The 21,208-nt window shown below is 38.5% G+C and overlaps 1 protein-coding gene across 2 annotated transcripts in view; it reads left to right on the forward strand.

Moving 5' to 3' along the window:
• The first annotated feature begins 750 nt into the window (after positions 1–750).
• The window catches only part of slc13a5.L (solute carrier family 13 member 5 L homeolog), a 36,006-nt gene continuing 15,548 nt past the window's right edge, over positions 751–21,208 (forward strand). The window contains exons 1-5 of one of the 2 annotated variants that reach the window (XM_041581021.1): positions 751–819; positions 4,940–5,044; positions 17,354–17,482; positions 19,455–19,591; positions 19,840–20,054. In XM_041581021.1, the coding sequence (XP_041436955.1) occupies positions 775–819; positions 4,940–5,044; positions 17,354–17,482; positions 19,455–19,591; positions 19,840–20,054 (631 nt within the window). In that variant the 5' untranslated portion in view covers positions 751–774. 2 annotated transcript variants of the gene reach the window in all.

Here is a 21,208-nt window from a genome sequence, read left to right on the forward strand (position 1 = left end):
GGTTGGTACAGAAGCCCATAACATAATACACACCATTTCTATCCTACTGATTTAATTAAGCTTTAGTTCTCCTTTAAGCTTTATTTGTTTCTGTAATTTACCCACCCACTTTGGAATATATTCTTCTTGCTCGTTAATTCTTGTCTTTATTTCTTAGTGTGCCTGTGTCTTGCTTTGGCTCAGCCTTGCTTATCATTCAGATTTAATACTGTTGCCCCGTCAGCATTGGCACATACCGTTCTGAGTTTGCTTATTTGAATCAATAACAATAGCAGCCATATTTCACTGCCTGCTCCAAGAAACCAACAATGATGATTGTTTTCGGGTATTTGTCCATGTTTGCAGTCCGTGCACAGCAGTTCTATTGAATAGGACATTGGCTTATGGTGCAATTAGGTCTGTCAGGCTGTTTATGTGAGCCCAGACCTTTAGCCAAAATCTTGTAATTGTTCATTTCTGTGCAATATGGTTCTTTTCTTTGCAACCATAAGGTGTAAATTTCTTCATGGTTGTTAGGATAAGGATTCACATCATTAAGAACAGAATCACTGAATCACCTCCCCCCCCCTCCCCTAAGACTCCCCTCACACCATTGAAATTGGTTCATAATGAGACCTTTCATGTAGAAGAGAATAAACTGGAACTCGGCAAAAGTGTGGGGGATTTCTTGGATTCATGTCAGAGGAAAGACATTAACAATCCGTCCAAGTACAGGGGTAGGACAAAAGGGGCGGAAATGAGAGGGTACAGAGGGACACCCACATCAACTCATACATGCCAGAGGCACCAGCAAGCGCTTTAACTCTACACTTCCAAAAGGTATGATTTTTTTCAATGGGGATCTTAGATCAAATCCTACATTTGATCCAAGATCCCACTTTTAATGGTGAACTCCTTAGATGTTTCAAACATCCAGGTTTTAGTTACTGTACATAAGGAAACAGACAGATAGTGATATTAATGTTTAATTAGAGTAAATTTTTTTCCCATGATATTCATAATCTGCCAACTATGTTCTTTATCAGGTAATGCACAAAGGAGTGTCACTCAGGGGTCAGAAGATTTCAGATCCAAACAACAGTTAATGCAGTATAACAGACAATGAAACAATAACATTATAAGTAACCACATACCTGCCAGCGATTGCTGTTCTTAAATAGATGCAAAAAGTGACATCATATAGTTTTATTTGAATCCCATTATTTCAGAGAATTATCTTAACCACTGTAAAATACAGGTACATATATACACTGTATGCCGGAGAGATTACAAAATGAGTCCGCATAAAATCTTTTAGACAAATGTCGTTCTGTTAAGAATTTGCCTTTTTCGTGTGTGTGTGTATTTTTAAATTATTACTGATTTCTTATGCAGCTCTGTGATTTGGCTGCTGGTTGCTAGTTTCCAATTTGCCATAGCAACCTGGCAGCATTTTCAATTTCTCAAAAATATCTTTTTTAAAGGGGAAGTAAAATCTAAAATAGAATAAGACTAGAAATGCTGTATTTTGTATACTGAACATGAACTTACTGCACCACAAGCCTAATCAAACAAATGATTTATGCCTTCAAAGTTGGCCACAGGGGGTCACCATCTTGTAACTTTGTTAAACATCTTTTCAAGACCAAGACTGTGCACATGCTCAGTGTGGTCTGGGCTGCTTAGGGGTCGTCATAAATCATCAAAACAGCACAAGTCAAATAATATCTGCCAGAAGCCGATACAGTAAGACTGATTAATAATCCGAATATGCAGACTGCACTGGGTCCTGTGTTGTCATGTAATCTAATGTGGATTTTATAGTTTTTGTATTCTTTAATACAAACTTTCTCCAACTCTGCAGAACCAGGGGCTGCAGCAAAATAATCCTCCAAATAGAATCCAAGTTTATCTGTTTAAATCTGGCTCCATGATCTTTGTCCCTGCAGCAGGAGTTGGAAACAGTAAAGGGGATGTAAAGGCAAAAATAAAATACAATACAAATCTCTATACAGTCGCCAACTGCTCTACAGGGAAACAAACAAAGCTGTTTCAGTTCTACATGGCTGGGAAGTAAGGCGGGGGCTCCCCCTGCTGTTCATAAGTATGATTGTTTCCCTGCAGAGCAGGTAGGGACGTCTGACTATTCCTATCCACAGCAGTAAATGAAGGGAGAATTTCACTGCATACAGTCAGGTTTTTTACAAAAAAACGGTGCACATTTTTTAAGTAAAGTATATTGGAGATTGGTTTCTTTTTTTTATTAAAGAAAGTAAAAATGGGATTTTATTTTTTTGCCTTTACATGCCATTTAACCATTTTTACGAGGATGCAGACAGTACCAAGAATTTTTGGGTGGATTGTTCCAAGTTCAAAGAATCTTCTGTGCTTCCAATAAAGCAGTACAGGTATGGGCTCTTGTATCCAGTACCCCGTTATCCATTAAGCTCCAAATTACAGGAAGGTCATCTACCACAAAGCCCTTTTCAAGCAAATAATTTTTTTCTCTGTAATAATAAAGCAGTAGCTTGTACTTCATGGTAACTAAGCTGCATGGATCCAGATTGATGGTGAAACATTCCTGTTTTATTGAACATTTAAATGATTTTTTAGCAGACTTAAGGTATTGAACCCCAAATTATGGTAAGACACCTTATCTGGAAAACCTCAGGTTCCAAGCATTCCAGATAACAGATACCATAGCTATATTGTATTTACTCTATTTGTATGACTGTAAGAAAGGTTTTAGACAAAGAACACAGAATGTAAAGGGAAAGAAAATCATACTGCAATAGTGAGATACATATTACTTCTACCTTTCATCTTAACTTCTGCTGGTAGTATATCCTCTGCTTCCTTGTATGATTCCTTTAATGTTTGCCATCTTTCAATACATGTACAGAACACATATGCTTCTATCAACCAGGTTTTCCCATCTTCTCAATTCTTAACTCTCCCACTTCTGTTCTTCTCTTTCTGTACTCTTCTTCATTTGTTTTCTCCTTCTCTTTTACCACTTTGTCTCTCTCTAGTACCCTTTCCTTGGTTACGTTACGTTACGTTAAAAGTTGAATATCTTGATGCTTACCCAATCTCTGCTACTTTTCATCCTAATTGTGTGAATACTTAGTTTCTTAAGCATAAACAGACTGTCAGCATTAGCAGGATATTTGTGTCAAGCAATGGGTGCATCCCACAGTGGAGCACTAAAGCAGCATGTCCCATGGAACAGGGTTCTCTGCTCATATAAAGAGATGGTCTTCATACATTTAGCTCACCACTGCCCTACAGTGACGTGATCATTGTTGACAAGCAAATCACATTTGCTGGCCTGGGGGAACATTTAAACATAATATGTATTCGGTAATGCAGGTATGGGACCTGTTATCCAGAATGCTCGGGACCTGGGGTTTCCCAGATAACCAAACTTTCTGTAATTTGGATCTTCATACCTTAAGTCTACTAGAAAATCATGTAAACATGAAATAAACTCAATAGGCTGGTTTTGCTTCCAATAAGGATTAATTATATCTTAGTTGGGATCAAGTACAAAGTGCTCTTTTATTATTACAGAGAAAAAGGAAATCATTTATAAAAATTTGGATAATTTGGATAAAATGGAGTCTATGGGAGTTTTTCATTAATTCAGAGCTTGGATCGCTGGTTTCAGGATAACAGATCCAATACCTGTATTCAAAATCCCTGCATACCAGTACTTAAGTAATTCTTAAGTCTTCAGTAGAGTTCATTTACAAACACAAATGTAGCATGCAAAGTACCATTTCGGAAATATTGTGCCATGTTTCTTACATGGAATGCAGCGCTCTTTCCCCAATTACAGGCAAGAACAGATTTGGTGGAATAGTGTCTGAAGCTCTAAAATACAGGCTACTGCACTTGTAAGCATACATAGGATTTTTGTGCAACTGACTGCGGCCAATTTAGGGGGCTTTGTGGTTGTAAATGACCCCTTTAGTGTTTCTTAAAGCCAAATAAATTGTCAATGAATTCAAGAAAATACAAAGGAGGTTATTTACTAAAATACAAATTTAATTCCATGCCCAATTTTGCCTAATTTATTAATAATATAATTTGAAAAAATTGGATTGGGGAAAAAAACAGATAAAATCGAGCACAACCCAAACCCAAATCAGACTTTTTTCCCGAATTGCTCGACTTTTTCTTTTTTTTACCTGAAAACCTCTAATTTATCCAATTTTCACTTTAAACCCAACGCAGACCATGATAACTTCAAATTGAGATAGGTGCCTCTCCCATTGACTTATAAATTACTTTGACAGGTCTGAGATGGCGTTTTTTTGGGTTCGGGCCTTTTGCTCGAAAATAAGAGTTTTCCCCCCAAAAAGCCTGACCAGATAAATTTGAGGTTAAGTAAAGAACCTTCTTAATGTACGTCATAGGGTACATATAGGCTAAACTATACTAAAATGGTTTAAAAGTGTTTAGAGTGCTATTTTAACAACTTTGCAATTAACATTAGGTTTTTTTTTACATTTCAGAATGTTACCAGTTCATACACTGCTAATATCATGAAATGTATCCTGAGTGCCCTCTGCTGTTCGGTCTGGTGAATAGCTAGTCATAGTCAAATAGTTCTGTCTGGCCATCACCCAGGCCCAACAGAAGAGGGCGCTCAGGATACAATCCATTATATTAGCAGAGTCTGTGAACTAAAAAAAAAAATGGAATGTTTTCCTTCCCATTCATTTGCCGGCGAGGTTGGACAGTGAAAGATGCAGCTCTTGGACAGATATCAGGACACACACCTTACTGACCTCCCACTGGCTACCTCAGCACTATATCTGTGCCAGGGCTGCTAGGGGAAGCCCAGAGATTTGTCATTCTGAGGAAGGTCACTACTGGGTTACAATCACTCTCCCAGCTTGGGATTCACTTGGAATTTTTTTGCCAGTCTGTCACTTCTTTCTCTCTTCTTCAGATTATGTCTCTGTGTATGAAATGGCTGTTAAACTGCAAGAGATTTTTAATTTTATTCATGACACCCTTGCTGCTGCTGCCACTGCCACTTCTCATTCAAACAAAGGTAATGACATTTTTTATTAAATCTCTGTCTGTATCTATGGTGTCAAGAAAGGCACTTAGAAGTTGGGTGGGCTTATATATATATATATATATATATATATATATATATATATATATATATATATACACAGGTATGGGACCTATTATCCAGAATGCTCGGGACCTGGGGCTTTCCAGATAATGAGTCTTTCTGTAATTTGGATCTTCACACTTTAAGATCACTAGAAAATCATGTAAACATTAAATAAACTCAATAGGCTGCTTCCAATAAGGATTAATTAGATCTTAGTTTGGATCAAGTACAATGTACTGTTTTATTATAACAGAGAAAAAGGAAATCATTTTTAAAAATTTGGATTATTTGGATAAAATGGAGTGTATGGGAGACAGTTTTTCAGTAATTCGGAACTTTCTGGATAACGGGTTTCTGAATAACGGATCCCATACCTGTGTGTGTGTGTGTGTGTGTGTGTGTGTGTGTGTGTGTGTATATATATATATATATATATATATATATATATATACATATATATATATATATATATTATATATATCGTATGGGCTAATGCACACTAGTAGTTCTGATATATAAAAAAATACATGAAAAAAATACAAACTTGCAAAGCTTTATAAATATCCAAGCATCCAAGCTATTGTATGGCACACTGCGGCATAAAATATGGCAATGTACATTGTAATTCTGCAGATTTTTCTTTCATACAGCTTTATATATCAATCCCCAAGTTCTGTGCTGCACTCACACTTAACTGTCAATTAAGGAAACATAGAGCATAATAATATCCTGGAACTGACAAATACTCCTTTTTTGACCAAGGATACATTAAAAATCGATTTGCTATCTGCATAGCTATGTTCTGTATATGTTACTGTTTAGTTTTACAGAATCAGTGGCATTTATTTTGGACAGAAACTTTGCAGTGTTCTGTGTCTCTTATGTAACACTAGGGCTCTAATTTCTGAAGCCAAATCAATCTCTGGGTAAATATTTTGGAGGTGGCACAAAGCCACAAATTACACGGTTATGACAACCTGTGCTCCTATTTTTCTGCACAGTTCTTCTATGTGTACATGTTCTGCGTTTATGTTGGTTCAGCTCCGTGAGCAAAACTGCAGCCTTGCTGGCAAATTTACTGCTTGTATAGTGTTGTGTTGTGTGTGCAAGTTCATCTGTGACTTAAGGACATTTAAAGGTGTGAAAAGTATAAATGCTGTGTGCAGTGTGATTCTAGATTTTATGCTAGGGTTTGCTTTTATCAGTAGTTTTAGGCATTATGGTTAGAGTGATATGACCTGGGCCACTCTAGGCACTTCATCAGTACAGTACATAATATCATACGTATTGTGTTAAAGTATACACAGCCGTGTGGTGTAAAATCAATGAGACTAATGGGAAACATCTACAATTGTGTACTCTGTTTGACAAAATTTGCAGCAATAATATATAATAATGTGATTATAGCACATATCAGTGGGGTAAATAACCTCTAGGATGGTGTTGTGGGGTGGGATAGAAGGTATAGTTGAGAGAGATGGAGTTTATAGTAACAGTAGGGATAATAGTCTCTGGGAAGGGACTGTGGGATAGCAGGTATAGTAGGGAGAGATGGAGTCTATTGTAGCAGTTGGAGATAATAGTCTCTGGGAAGGGAATGTGGCTGTGGGATAGCAGGTATAGTAGGGAATGATGGTTCCTATAGTAGCAGTGGGGATAATAGACTTCTGCAGAACTCTGCAATGTATTTACTACTCCACAGTAATCGTATACATGTAGAAATTTTTGCTAAAAATGTTATGGTAACAATGAAGAAGCGGCTTGATACCATACCACTGCATTGTGGGTGGCAAATCATGTTGATTTGTACCAGAATTTTGCCCCATGGAATAATAAGAAGAAGACAGCGTAGCCTTACAACTTTTATGGCTGCAGGGTTCAGCAACATTTGTAAATGTTCAATATTTTAAATTTTAGGCCATAGAAATATATCATTCAAAATACTGCAAAAATAGAAATCAGCTTCAAAATAACAGTGAGGATTTTTGTTCGAATTAGGTTTTCGGGGGACATTCCATTTACAGACAAATGGCTTAGGAATGAATATTATTATAGGCTATTTATTTTGGAAGGTATACAACGTCAAACCTGAACAGCATTTAGAAATCCAGCAGGGATACCGCTGACTAATGGCACACACTTTATTATTGTGCAGTTATGAAACCTTAAACAAATAATCAACACAATGAATGTTGAACAAAATGTGGTATATCTCACTATGGTGCCCATTTCATAAAACTCAAATGAATCAGTTTTTTTCTTAAAACAAAGTCGACCTAACTCCCTTCTGCGAATTGAACTCTTTTATCAATAATTTTTCTCAAAAATTTTCTTTACAACAAAATCAAGGGTCAACTCATATCAGATGAGTGATGCTCAGAAAACTCATTTCTATCGAATTGCTGCTGCGAAAACTCTACATTATCTAATGAAAACGGTATCAAGAAACAACTTCAGGGACATCTGCCATTGACTTCTACATGACCTCGACAGGTCTGAGATGGATTTTTAGCAGCTTTGGCGTATAATAAATATCTAACTATACGAGTTTTTATTTTTCCCCTAAAAATTTGAGTTTTCCCCCAGAAAAAAAACAAGGTTTAACAAATGGACCCCTATGTTACCCTATATTCTTTCTTCCTTAGTAGTAATCACAGTTACTGACTTTTGGACACAAGAGAATGGGCATTTGTCCTTGGAACCTCATTGGATGGCGAGAAATAAAAAGATATATGATATATGAATGTATGACTGGTTCAGTATAGTTTAGATTTTATTACAAGTACATAAGGGGGCATTATAGACAGATAGCGGGAATATTTTCTTACCATAAAGAGGATCACAGTACAAGAGGACACCCCTTTAGACTAGGGATACAGAACTTTCATTTGAAGCAGTGTAGGTGGTTCTTCACAGTGAGGTTGTGGAATTCCCTACTGGATGATGTTGTGATGACAGATTCTATTATTGCCTTTAAGAGGGGTTTGTCATACCAGGTGCTTTATAAAAAAAACAATTCCAACTTTCTTCTTTAAGTCATATTAATATAAATACAGGCAGTGGGAAATATTGTGTTGGACCTGTATTATCATAAGAATGTGCAGGCCTGACATTATTCATTATCTAATTATGCCATTCTGGGCATCAGCAAAGTAAGGAGACTGTGCTTAAAGGTGTAAGAAATAATTCATGCGATGAATAGGGACAATCTGTCATAGAAATATATTCGCTTATGTTGTTGAAAGTTATCTGCATTACTTTGACATCCATTCTTACTCAGTGAAGCCCAATATTTTGCCGATTGTTCTATGTGAAACTTACTTTATTCCTAGAAATGACAGCACTCTAGACTAGATGTTATATTTAATAGCCAATATACAGTATGTCCCCCAGCGCTTCTAACATATTTCTCCATAGCTCATTTCTGTAATGGTTTAGTGCATTGAGCCATTTCATCCACAAAATCCATAGCAAATTTTTGGGATATATCTATTACATAAGTGTATGGCCATGTCTTTGGTAATGGCACACACAAGATAGTTAGATATCATCTGCATGTGAGGCATGAATCCTCTTCATGAACTATAACTTTCTGTCCTGGTAACGGTTTCCTAGTAAATCACACAATGAAATATGGCAAATGCAGAGGCTGTTTTATTTTGGGTCATAGTATGAAATGTCACTTCACAACTTTTTCTCCACTCTTTTTTATGGGCAAGTCAATAAACTCTGGACCCCCCTTTGCCATTGGTCCTACATCAGTTCTGTAGTCTGTTTATTAAGAAGCAGGACAACCCAACAAAGTAGTGGCATTAAGTGCTTGGCCAGAGGCAGCCAGGTCAGCCAGGCACCCTAGACAACTGAGCCGGCCCCTTCCCCCAGCACACGTGCATGCGTGGTGACGTTGCTCCCATATGTGTGGGTCAAGGAGCGTGCAAGCCCAGTGGCAGGTGAGTCAGGTCTAGGGGTAAGCAGAAGAGTTACCTGCCTAGCGTCCCACAATCATTGCACCCTAGGGAGCTGCCTCTTCTGTTCCTGGGCTTGGTAGCCCCATGATAAATTAGCTCATGGTTCTGGGCTTTTATGAGGGGCTAAATACCCATAATTAGAGGCAGAGCCGGGCCAACCCGGCCAGGCGCCCTAGGCAGCCTGGCGGGCCAAGGCGCCGGCTCCGTGCGCGCTCGACTGCGCATGCGCGAAAGTGCGCTCCAGTGCGCATGCGTAAAATGTGTGCGCGCATGCGCAGAAGCGCATTTTCGCGGAAGCTGCCAGTGCCAGCCGAGGAGAGACGGGACTGGACACGGGGTAGGCGACAGAGCAGGTACGTGCCTGGCGCCCCCTCAACTTTGCGCCCTAGGCACGTGCCTACTCTGCCTACCCCTAGTTCCGGCCCTGATTAGAGGCCCATTTATCAACATTCATATTTTAGCAGTTTTAGAAATATGATTCAACTTATATTTCTTTAAAATCATGAATGCCTTTTAATTTATTAAATGATCCAAATATAAAAAGTAGAAATCAAAAAAAAAAATTTGCCTTAAAAATACAAAACCCTTGACAACCTCTTGACAACCTCTGTCTAAAAATGTGAGGTTTTTTTTGACAATTACAAGTGAATAAAAAACCTCTAAAACCACTAAAACTCAGAATAGCTAAAAACAAAGATCCAGTAGAATCGCTGCTATGATTGACTTCTATAGGACCTCAACTGCTTGTACTTGCCAAAGTTTTTTTATGGTTTTTATTGTTTTAATGGTGTTATAATACTTGAGTTTTATAGAAATAAAGAAAACCTGAAATGTTAGAGAAATTATATTATTATTTGTGAAAAAATTGTTTTTGGACAATTACTAATGAAAAAAAAATCCAAAAAACTCAGAATAGCTAAACTAAAGGTCCAGTAGGATCACTGCTATGATTGACTTCTTTAGGATCTCGACAGCTTGTACTTGTTTTTCCTGGTTTTTATGGTGTTATAATTCTTGAATTTATAGAAATAAAGAAAAGTTGAATTTTTAGAGAACTTATATTATTTGTGAAAAGAAAATAGAAATTTGAATGTTAGTAAATAGGCCCCTATGAGTCTGGGGTACAAGAAGGATGCATAATACAGCCCCTAGCAAATCACTGGGTCTGTTTTTACAAAAGCAAACCTGTGATTATTTTCAGAGTCATGAATGTGTCTATTTAAATTCTTCTTGTATTGGCAATGTGTCAAGCTACTAGCAAGCTCTCATTGAATATGTGGCGCAGGTCCCAGCCTTAGAATAGCCTGTGTGGTTTCGGCAAAGGAACAGACAGTTCCATGCTACTGAATATCAATGGACCTCATATGTGCAGTTCCCTGATTAACTCTTTCTCTTTTACTATGCTATAATAACCTTGTTTAACCTCTGATTCAGTCTTAAATATATTTCATGAAGTTCTCTCTCAATATGCAAATTTTTGCCCCATTTTTAGAATTGCTTACAAAGGGTGAGGCTGACCGATTCCTAAATGAATATCAACTACATTTGCATGTTCAAATCCTTACCTTTTGAATAGCATTATGCTGTATCCTAAAGCTGGCCATAGATGCAAAGATCTGGATTCGTACGATTTTCGGACCGTGTGTGGAGAGTCCCACCATTTTTCGTCCCACGGTTGATCGTTTGGGCGATCGCCCTAGTTGAAAGATTTCTGTCGGCTGCCGATAATTTGCCGATAATTTCGGATCTTTGCGACTATGGCCATCTTAAGGGTGTCCCCCAACCTTTTTTAACTGTGAGCCACATTCAAATGTTGGGGAGCAACACGAGCATCTAAAAAGTCCCTGGGATGCCAAATAAGTGCTGTGATTGGTAGTCCCTATGAGGACTGGCAGCCTACAGGAGACTCTACTTGGCCTTATACTTAGTTTTTATGAAGTTAAAGGAATTCAAAAATAAACACCTGCTTTGAGGCCACTAAGAGCAACATAAAATGTGATGTGAGCAATATGTTGTTCGCAAGCCACTGGTTGGGGATCACTGCCCTGCCTAAAAACAACCGCCTATATAGGAATATATATATAACATTAAACATTTTCTAGAGTATGGGTTTGCCATACCACTGCTTTATTGTCTGAAATCACTAGATTTTGTACTTATGCAAATAAATGAACCTTGGTCTACCAAATGTAACAGTCTGTAAATGTGTCATGCTGAAGTGGCTGAGGATATCTCATTTTGCCCGGAGCTTCAGAGAATTAAACATTCAGCACAAGGCATTTTTACTAGCTATAAATAATGTTCTATTTCTCAATGGACAAAGATTGTTGTACCAACCCTTCATATAACCTCTGCCATGTGCATCCATCTAGCAAATGTGTCACCATAAATCAATGCTTAATAATAAGTAGAAACTGACTTTAGAGCAGCAGCGCTCAACTCATTAGTTAAATACTAGTGTCAAAATAGTCACAGAAATTGTACCATTTAGTGCCAATGATATTCTTTTAATTCAACTTTTGGTTATCATTGTGATTTGGAAACAGTGTAGTTCAAACAGTGACACTGCAGGAGTTATGTATTTCTTTATTGCCTGATGGTTTAACTTGCCTTTCTGGGTGAAGAGAGCATGAGCACCCTGTCAAATATGAAAAGCAACTTATAGGACCACATACAATAAATATAAATAAGTCCATCTACTATATGAGAAGGAGCAATATTCATTTAAGGGTTTCTAGATATGGAATGTTTAAAGCTGTGCAAGTTTTACTCCAGTTGGGATAGAATCAGCAGCTGGTTGGCTGTGCCCCAGTGGATGAGCTTCAGCCTACAGTGTATTCAATAGTGTATTTATTTGGTAAAATTTATAAACCTGAATTCATGCCTTCTGACTACTAATCGGTAGGCAATGGGGGTGCCTCTGACAGGAAGCTTTGTACCAACACGCCCTTAATAAACCTCCATGTAAGAGCTGTCTGACACAATGGCAGCAATAGCAGAAGCAATATAGATCTTAATGTGCTTCAGTTTTTTCCAATGTTTTCCAATGCCTAGAGCTTGCGTTTCTGTTCCCCAAAACGTGCATGATGTTTAATTGTTGGGTTGTGTGCTACTTAGAAACAAAAAATGTCTGCACAACATCCAGTACCTTAAATGGGACATAAACCTTTAATAACAGTTTTGATCCATCCAAATGTTTCTTCACCACAACACCAGGAAGAATCCAACATATTAAAAAGATTAAAGCTCCCCATAGACGCAAAGATTTTTCTTGCCGAACGACCGATTTTGCCAAAGCCCGACCAATTCTTCGAAGTTAGTGGGATTCAAACAATCGTACATTTTACGATTTTTCGGCCGACATCTGTCAGAAAATTGATCGGCCAGGTTAAAAAATCTTCCCCCATGTCCCCAGGACAAGTAGCACATTTGCAAGACAATACTTCATTGAGAATCCAGACCACTCTGTTTTTACTGGTCTATCTACTTGTTTGGCCCTGATTTAAAGTTATACAATTTTGCCTTACTATATATACTTTCCCAGCTTTTCAGCCCTTTGTCATTACTCAACAGACAAATCTTTGGCCACGAAGACTGGATCCAAACATTTTTTCCCAGTACCCTGGTGGGTCAATCAGGCCCTGTAAGCTTACAAGTACTGTTGTACGCGGACAAACAAAAGGTGGACCATTGAGCAGTGCCTGTGCATGCACCTCCAAAAAGATAACTTCAGTTCTGGCTAATTACGTTAACATTTTAAAATCAACCTTCAGAAAATCACACTGACAGGTGAAACAGACAACTTTCAAAATGTAAAATCTGTCAATGTGTTAGTGTAAGTGATTCCTGAACCCAAGCAGGAATAGCTGAAGCCAGAGAACTAAATATAATAACCACTAGTTTGTCTATAAACACCGCTTCACACTGGAAATCTGTATTATTCCTTGGCACACATTCAACTAAATAAAAACCCAATAAAAAGCCATATTTAGAATTAGTAGGGTATGGTAGGCGTGAAAGATAGTTTTCAAAAAGTTAACTTTTTCATTTTTGGAATAAAACTATATATATATATATATATATATATATATATATATATATATATATATATACATTTTTAAAGAGGAGGAGCGATCCGATTTCCAGCAGCCACCTCCTACTTTCAAAAATGCAGTTGATAAATTGTAAGTCTATTCTTTTAAATTGTAAGCTGATCTAAAGGCCATATTTACCCCTTGCATTGTTATCAGTTGTATTTTGGTACATAGTCTGTAGGGCACAAAATATGGAGCAAGCCAGCACTCCCTAACTTGTGCATCTGGGGAGCAGGAGAGAGGTTGTCTATGTGCCCGACTCTTATGAACTCAGGCAGTACTGTATTCACAACACATTTCATCTGCTGTGCAAAGTAGGGCACAAAGTGCAAAAACATGGGGAACTGCACATATTTTTTGCATATTGCACCTTGCCTTACATGTAGTATGTTTAATATTTATTCCCTTTTATTTTATAGTGTTATAGAATATTATATAGCAGACAGTAACCTTCCCTAAAAGGGTAGGACTACACAATATTTGGGGAGATACGACGTGCTGCGTAAAAACGCCTGCGTTTTTGTGCAGCGTGTCGGATCGCTCCAAAATCGTCCGTTTAGTCCTACCCAAATGCTCCGCTTTGCAACCGTAGCTCTCCAGGGTATATAGTAAATAAAGTACCCCCTTTTGTAAAATATAAGGATATTATAAGTTACCGAGGAGTTTCATGACCATATAAAAACACGAGGCCGAAGGCAGAGTGTTTTTATACAGGTCAGGAAACTCCGAGGTAACTTCTAATATCCTCATATTTTACAACTGGGGGTACTTTATTTATTATAATACACAAGTTTCAGTGAGTCGTGTGACAGAAATGACATCAGAACTCACCGTTTATAACTGATGACATCAGAACTCACCGTTTATAAGGATATAATTTACAGGATATTCATGGCTTTTGTGTATTATATAGGTATAACATGCTCAACATGCAAGATAATAATCCATTCCAGACCTATGTGAGTAAACTTGCTGTTATAAATCACAGTTAAATTACTGTGACATTTTTTGTTCTCCAATATTACAATGAGAGGTGGACTTACTGGTGTTCAGGTTTTGGTGTTGGAATGAAAAGTGTGTATGTGATGCCTCCAGGGACACAATGATCAGATATTTCTGGAATATCCAGCTAGAGGGGCTGCGCCATTTCTTTTCAATACAATTAGGGGCAGATTTATCAATGGTCGAATTTTGAGGGGTTAAAACCCTCGAAATTCGACCATCGAATTGAAATCCTACGAATTCGAATATCGATTTCGAAGGATTTAGCGCTAAAATAGCATTCGATCGATCGAATAAAAATCGGTTGATCGAACGATTCAAACGATTTTTAGCGATCGATCGAAGGATTTTTATTCGATGCCAGAAACTTTAAAAAATGCACTGGAAGGTCCCCATAGGCCGTGTAGCAATTCGGTAGCTTTAATTTGGCGAAGTATTGAAATCGAAGGATTTTTAAAGAGACAGTACTTCGACTATCGAATGGTCGGATATTTAAACGATTTTTACTTCGAATAGAAGTCGATGTAAATTCAAAGTCGTAGTATCCTATTCGATGGTCGAAGTATCCAAAAAATTACTTCGAAATTCGAACTTTTTGGACTTTGAAAATTCACTCGAGCTTAGTAAATCTGCCCCTTAGTGCAGCCCAGCAGCTAGTATTTATTACAAGGATCCTTGATTTTCCAAGGAGTCTGGTATCCTTACTATTGTGAGACTGAAGAAAATTTTAAAAATGAATTCCTGATATTGCTGGACTACAGTTCTGAGCATTAATTTACCCTTACTAATATGTTGACACTGAGAGTTGTAGCACAACAACATATCGCTTGTGCTACACTACTATAGAAGTACTACATAGAACACTATCAAGTACCCTACAATGTACCTATAAATTGTGACACAAAAATTAATTTAAAAGCAACATGCACACTGAGCTGAAACAAAATTGCTTTGATTAGCAGGCCCTGTGGAAAAGGCAAATATTTGGGATGGGGGGGGGGTAAGCATGTGCAACTATGCAGCAATAACTCTATTTAAAAGAGACAAGTCATAGTTATAACAAGGGGTCCCTTAAGGTCAGCGATACAAAGACATGAGCTGAAAATATTCTGAATATAAATACATATTATTTTGAAGGGTTTTAAAGCTGCATCATTTCTGTTTGGGAAAAGAATAGACTGCATATGGTTATACTGTGTAATCCCTTTCCCCCATATCAAATAATTCTGCAGAGCCACTGGTTGAGCTGTATGGATATCAGTATACAACTCTCTCCCTCTTTGTTTTGGGTTACAGATAAGCAGAAGTCTGTGCGTTCATATTTTAACTACCTTGCACCAAAAATGGAAAAGCTTCAGTTTCCCTGTTTAGTTCAATTAATGACAAAAATCATAGATTCTTTTCGCATACCCTAACCCTAACCCACCTTTTCCTTAGCCAGATCAGAAAGGTGTGCTAGGATCTCCTCTATAGTAGCACCCAACCAGCCCATGTCAGGCACGGGTATAAAGAGATCACGACCGCTGGGTTGAATTTGGGGATTTTGAAACAGAGGGGCCTATGTTCACAAAGCCTATTTATTGAAGTCATATTGAACAAGGGGACATACTGATAAATGAACATCATGTTGTTCCAGTGTTCAAACTCTGATTGAGGTTAAAGCTATGTACATTTGGCACATTTCTGTGCTCTGCCCTCTTGTGTACCTAGGTGGTGAAAACAGAATACAGGGAGTGTATAAAGTCATGAGAATTTGTGGTTATTATCCACTTACCATTTTGATGTGCTTGCATTGCAGCCTAATTCGGTTGCAATATATAATATATATCTATCGTTCTCCTCCAAGCAGCCATAAGAACACACAATTAGACACTGTATGGAAGAGGGGTAAAAACTATTAACATTTTTGAGGCAACATGTGCATTTTCTCTGTTTCCAGAACCACGAACAGCAATACAACAGAACACTACTAGTGCAATGATAGTAAACGTAGAGTTGCCACTCGACTGGTACAATTTATATCTGATGCCAAAGTGATTGAGAGAAAAGAAAGCAATGTGAATGTCAATAAATAAGGGGAGGTTCACCTTTCAGTATGTTATAGAATGGCCAATTCTAAGCAACTTTTAAATTGGTCTTTATTATTTATTTTCTAAAGGTTTTTAATTATTTGCCTTCTTCTGACTTTCAAGCTTCCAAATGGGGGTCACGGACTCCATCTAAAAACAAATGCCCTGTAAGACTACAAATGTATTGCTATTGATAGTTTTTATCAGGGCTGATCCTATCAAATGTGGGACCCAATTGTGTTGCTGGCAACTGACACACCAAGTATTTAGGAAAATAAGGGCATACAGGCACAAAATAGAAAGGAATGGGGCAGACAAGGTAAGAGAGTGAGAGGGATGAAATAGGGGCACATAATAGGGGCACACAGGGTAAGAGAGAGAGGGAGGAAATAGGAGAGTGGACTGGGCCAATTAGTTTGGGGCAGGTTGGGCCGATTCAGCTTGGGAGCAGGCTTGGTTGGATTGGGGGCAGGCAGGGCCTATCAAGGTTGGAGGAAAGCTGGGCCTATGAGAGTTGGGGGCAGGCTATCTTATCAGAGTTGGGGGTGGGCTGGACCTATGGATTTGGGGATGGGCTGGACTCTCATAGTTGGGGGCAAGCCAGGCAGCATCATTTGCTGAGGGAAATATTATCTGTGCTGCCCTGTGGTGCGGGGCCCCCAGAGGTGCGGGGCCCTATTGGGCCCAATTGGTCCAATAGGCCTAAGGCCGGCCCTGGTTTTTATTACTCGTCTTTTTATTCATTCCTTCTCCTATTCATATTCCTGTCTCTTATTCAAATCAATGCGTGGTTGCTAGAGTAATTTGAACCCTCGCAACCATCTGAAAATGCAAACTGGAGAGCTGCTGAATAAAAAGCTTAATAACTCAAAAACCACAAATAATAAAAAATGAAAACCAATTGTAAATTGTCTCAGAATACCATTCCCTACATTATACTAAAAGTTGGTTTAAAGGTTAACAATCCCTTTAATATAGAATTATTACATGCATATTAGTCATAGTTATTAACTGACCCTTTAAATCAAAAATTTAAAGCAAAAATGTATTTATTCTTTAACTGGCATATTTCTGGTGTTTAACCTAAAATCTGTTCTTTTTCAGGAAGCCAGCTGTGCCTACGTCATCATCCTAATGGCAGTCTATTGGTGTACAGAAGTGATTCCGCTTGCTGTCACTGCACTGCTACCCGTTCTTCTGTTTCCAATGTTTGGAATACTGGAATCCAAAAAGGTAGCTGCTGCCCTCAGTGCCAATGCAGTCCTAGCACATTTAAAAAAGTGCTAAAGCCTTAATTTTTCTTACGTCATATAGCCAAAAGTATGTGGACACCTGCCAGTGCAACATTTCATTCCAAAACCAGGGTATTAATATGAAATTGCCTTCTCTTTGGCTATTATGTAATGTTCTCCTGGCATCCTCAAGACTGCCAGATGGTGAAATGCCATTTATCACTCCAGAGGACACATCTCTACTGCTCCAGAGTCCAGTGCCTTTACACCACTACACTTGGCATTGAATAGGGTAATGTTAGGCCTGTTTCCCTCTAATCACCAATATAAAACTCAGCTGACACTGATTCCAGAGCCAGTTTGGAATTCAGTAGTGAGTTGGCCACGTGGAAGCCTGTTTATTAAAGGTCGACTGAACTCACTTTCTCTAAAACTACGAATGCCATGACATTTTAAAAAAAAAAAGGACGAATGGAAATTTACACATAATATACAATTCCTAGAAAGAAAAATATCCAAAAAAACCTCTAAAAGTCTGAATTGATTTAGAACGGTCCAATAGGATCAGTGCAGCTCCCATTGACTTCTATAGGACCTTGACAACTTTTACCTGGCAAAGTTTTGTATGAGTGTTTTTTACGTAAAGGAAAACTATACTCCCGAACAATGTAGGTCTCAATAAAAATATATTGAATAAAACAGCTCAAATGTAAAACCCTGCTTCATGTAAATAATCCATTTTCATCATAATATACTTTTTAAATAGTATGTGCCACTGGGTAATCATAAATAAAAAATTTGCATTTTAAAAAATTAGGGCCACTTCTTGGGATCCTAGGATTCATGGTGCACGCAAACAGGGCCGCCATTAGAAATCACGGTGCACCATACAAAAAAATTGGGTCCGCCCACCCCAGCCCCCAAGCTCCACAACCACAGTGAAAAGGCCACACAGACATCAGTGCTAAAAACAGTAAACCCCCGACACACATGTTATAAAAAGCCACTGATGGTCAGGGCCACCTTATAAGTTAAAAAAATAATTGGTGAACAGGGCACCCCTATCAGCAAAAACAAAAAAAAAGGATTGGCACCAGAGTCCCCCATATTAAAAGTTTTTAAAAACACATTGGTGGCCATGGTTCCCCATGCAAGTTAAAAATAAATATTGGAGCCACATCGAATATTTAAAAAAAAAAAAAAACCTTGGTGGCAGGGGACTATAGAGTATTAAAATGATACATTGGTGGCCAGGGGTTTAATTAAATTTTAAAAAAACACATTGGTATTAAGTGGAACTGAACTCGTGGTTGCGGGTCTTTAGCTCCTTTTGTGACTTCAGCTTCAGCTCCTTTCGTGGCTTTGGGTCTTTTTTCGCAGCTTCAGGACTTCAATTTCGGGTATTTTCTCGGCTTCGGCTCAGTTTTGGGCTTCGGGTCTTCATCTTCGGTTTGGCATGACTTTGGTGCTGTCAAGGGCCTGTCCTGGTACAACAGTACCCCCTGTGCCTCCCTGATGGCAGCCCTGCATAAAAACAAACCAAACATGTTAGGTCACATGAGCCAATTAACAGACTTCCACACTTCTCCCTGTTACAGTTAGAGCTGCCGTATTTCTGGTTGGGGGATCTCTGAGGCAGCACACTGACCATCACGGAATGGTGGTTTAAGGCAAGAGATGTAAAAGGGCAATATTTACTTAAATATTTATTCCAGTTTGGTAAGATTCTTTAATATGTCACTTAATTTGATATAAACTATTTATTTTGGGGGTATAGTTTTCCTTTAATAAATCCTGAATTTTTACAGCATTAAAAAAAAAATAGGAAAACCAAATTTTTTTTTAGAAAAAAACTAAATTTGATAGTAAATGGGCCCCATAGTATAATAATTAATATAGTAACACTTGTGAAGTTTATGTTTGGCTTCTAAGTAATCTGACAGTCAGAGCTCATCTCTACTTGTGCTCCACAGGTATGCATGCAGTACCTTAAAGACACCAACATGCTCTTTGTGGGAGGTCTGATCGTGGCTGTTGCAGTAGAACAGTGGAACCTACACAAGCGCATTGCTCTGAAAGTTCTGCTCATTGTTGGTGTGAGACCTGCTCTGTAAGAACCCCTTGTTTTAATACATAAAGTGTTATTCGGGTTAAAAAAACTCCAGAATGTCTATTAGTATGTTGTACATGTATGGGAAACTTTGAAAGTATCATATTAATATCTGAATGTGCCGCCTGACCTAAATGAAGAATGTATATACGTCCATAAGTAAATATTATCAGCTATATCAAAGTCCAATAATAAATGTGTCTCCTTTTTAATCCTATACCTTTACATATATTATGTTGTATATTTAGACTTATGTTGGGATTTATGGGGGTCACTGCATTCCTTTCGATGTGGATAAGTAACACTGCCACCACAGCCATGATGATTCCTATTGTTCAGGCTGTTCTGAGTCAGCTCCACACCGCAGAAGAGGATCCGTCCATGCTAGAATCCTTGGAAGGACAGACAAACCCAGCACTTGAGCTGGAGACAAAAAATGCCATACCAATGCAACTTGTTCAGAGTAAGTAGAGGAGAACATGAGATGTGCCTAGGCATCTTGTGCAACTTTTTCTAGCAATTTTCTTTTTCTCTTCCTGTTATTTCCTGAGGCATTCAAAAGGTGATCTCAGCTACTGGGAATATATTGTAAATGTTGACCTCTCAATAGACAAAAAGGCATTGTTCACTTTCATCCTGATTGGTTGACAAATTTAGTAGAGCTTGTCAGAACAATAGGGCATGTGCAGGGTGTATAAGGCTAAAAACAGGTTTCAATAACCATAGACTGCTCTTAGCACCCATAGGTGCACACCAGAACGAGGCTGAAAGACCTGCGCCTTCCTACTGTACTACCTGCATTTGGCAGCTCTGCATTCAGGGTCAAACTGGGCTTCCCATAGCCTCCTGAACCTTTGCACTCCCTGACCACCCAGGTATTCGCTGATATGTGGTGGTAGTTATGTGTTAGCAGAAGTTGGGGAAGGACTATTGAGGCTGCAGAAGGGGGATGGGTGTGGTGGAGGGGGCTTGCAGAGGTGTACACAGGGCCAATGATGCAGCGGCTTCAGTGGGCCCAGAGCCCCCCAGTCCGAAGATGTCTGCATTCATAATGGGCATTCTGGGGGGTGGTACATGACCATGCCTTTGGATATGGCCTCGCTTTCACGTCATTTAGATGTGCAGTTTATGGAGTGCCAATGGGTTCAGGGTGCTCATAGGCTGTTGGTAATTACAAGGGGTTTGATTTCGAATTCCTTAGAGGTCTAGCACCTGTGGCAGGGGTTTTGATAAAAGATGTCTAATATCTATTGGTTCATTTTGAGAGAGTTGGATGGGTCTGATCACACTGTTTGATCCAACGTCAGATAGAATTGAACCACAATGCATCATGGCATCCATCCAACTCGATTCGCCTTCTTGTATATAAAGCCTCATGGAAATTGCATAGGAAGAATTCATATAGTATTTTATTTTTTTTCTGCCCATGTTTTGAAATTTGGATCTAACTGAATCCCCTCAAAAATCAGAAAGAAAGAAAAAAACGCTCATTCAAACGTACAATTCAGTTTGATTCAATTTCTTGCTTCCAGAATTTGACCTACTGGCTCAGTGGTGTGAAAAAACATCTTACATATTCAAAAACGAGTGTTACATAACACCACATTACAAAGGAGA

This window comes from Xenopus laevis, chromosome 2L (assembly GCF_017654675.1).
Source record: "Xenopus laevis strain J_2021 chromosome 2L, Xenopus_laevis_v10.1, whole genome shotgun sequence".
In the NCBI taxonomy this organism is placed as follows: Eukaryota; Metazoa; Chordata; class Amphibia; order Anura; family Pipidae; genus Xenopus; species Xenopus laevis.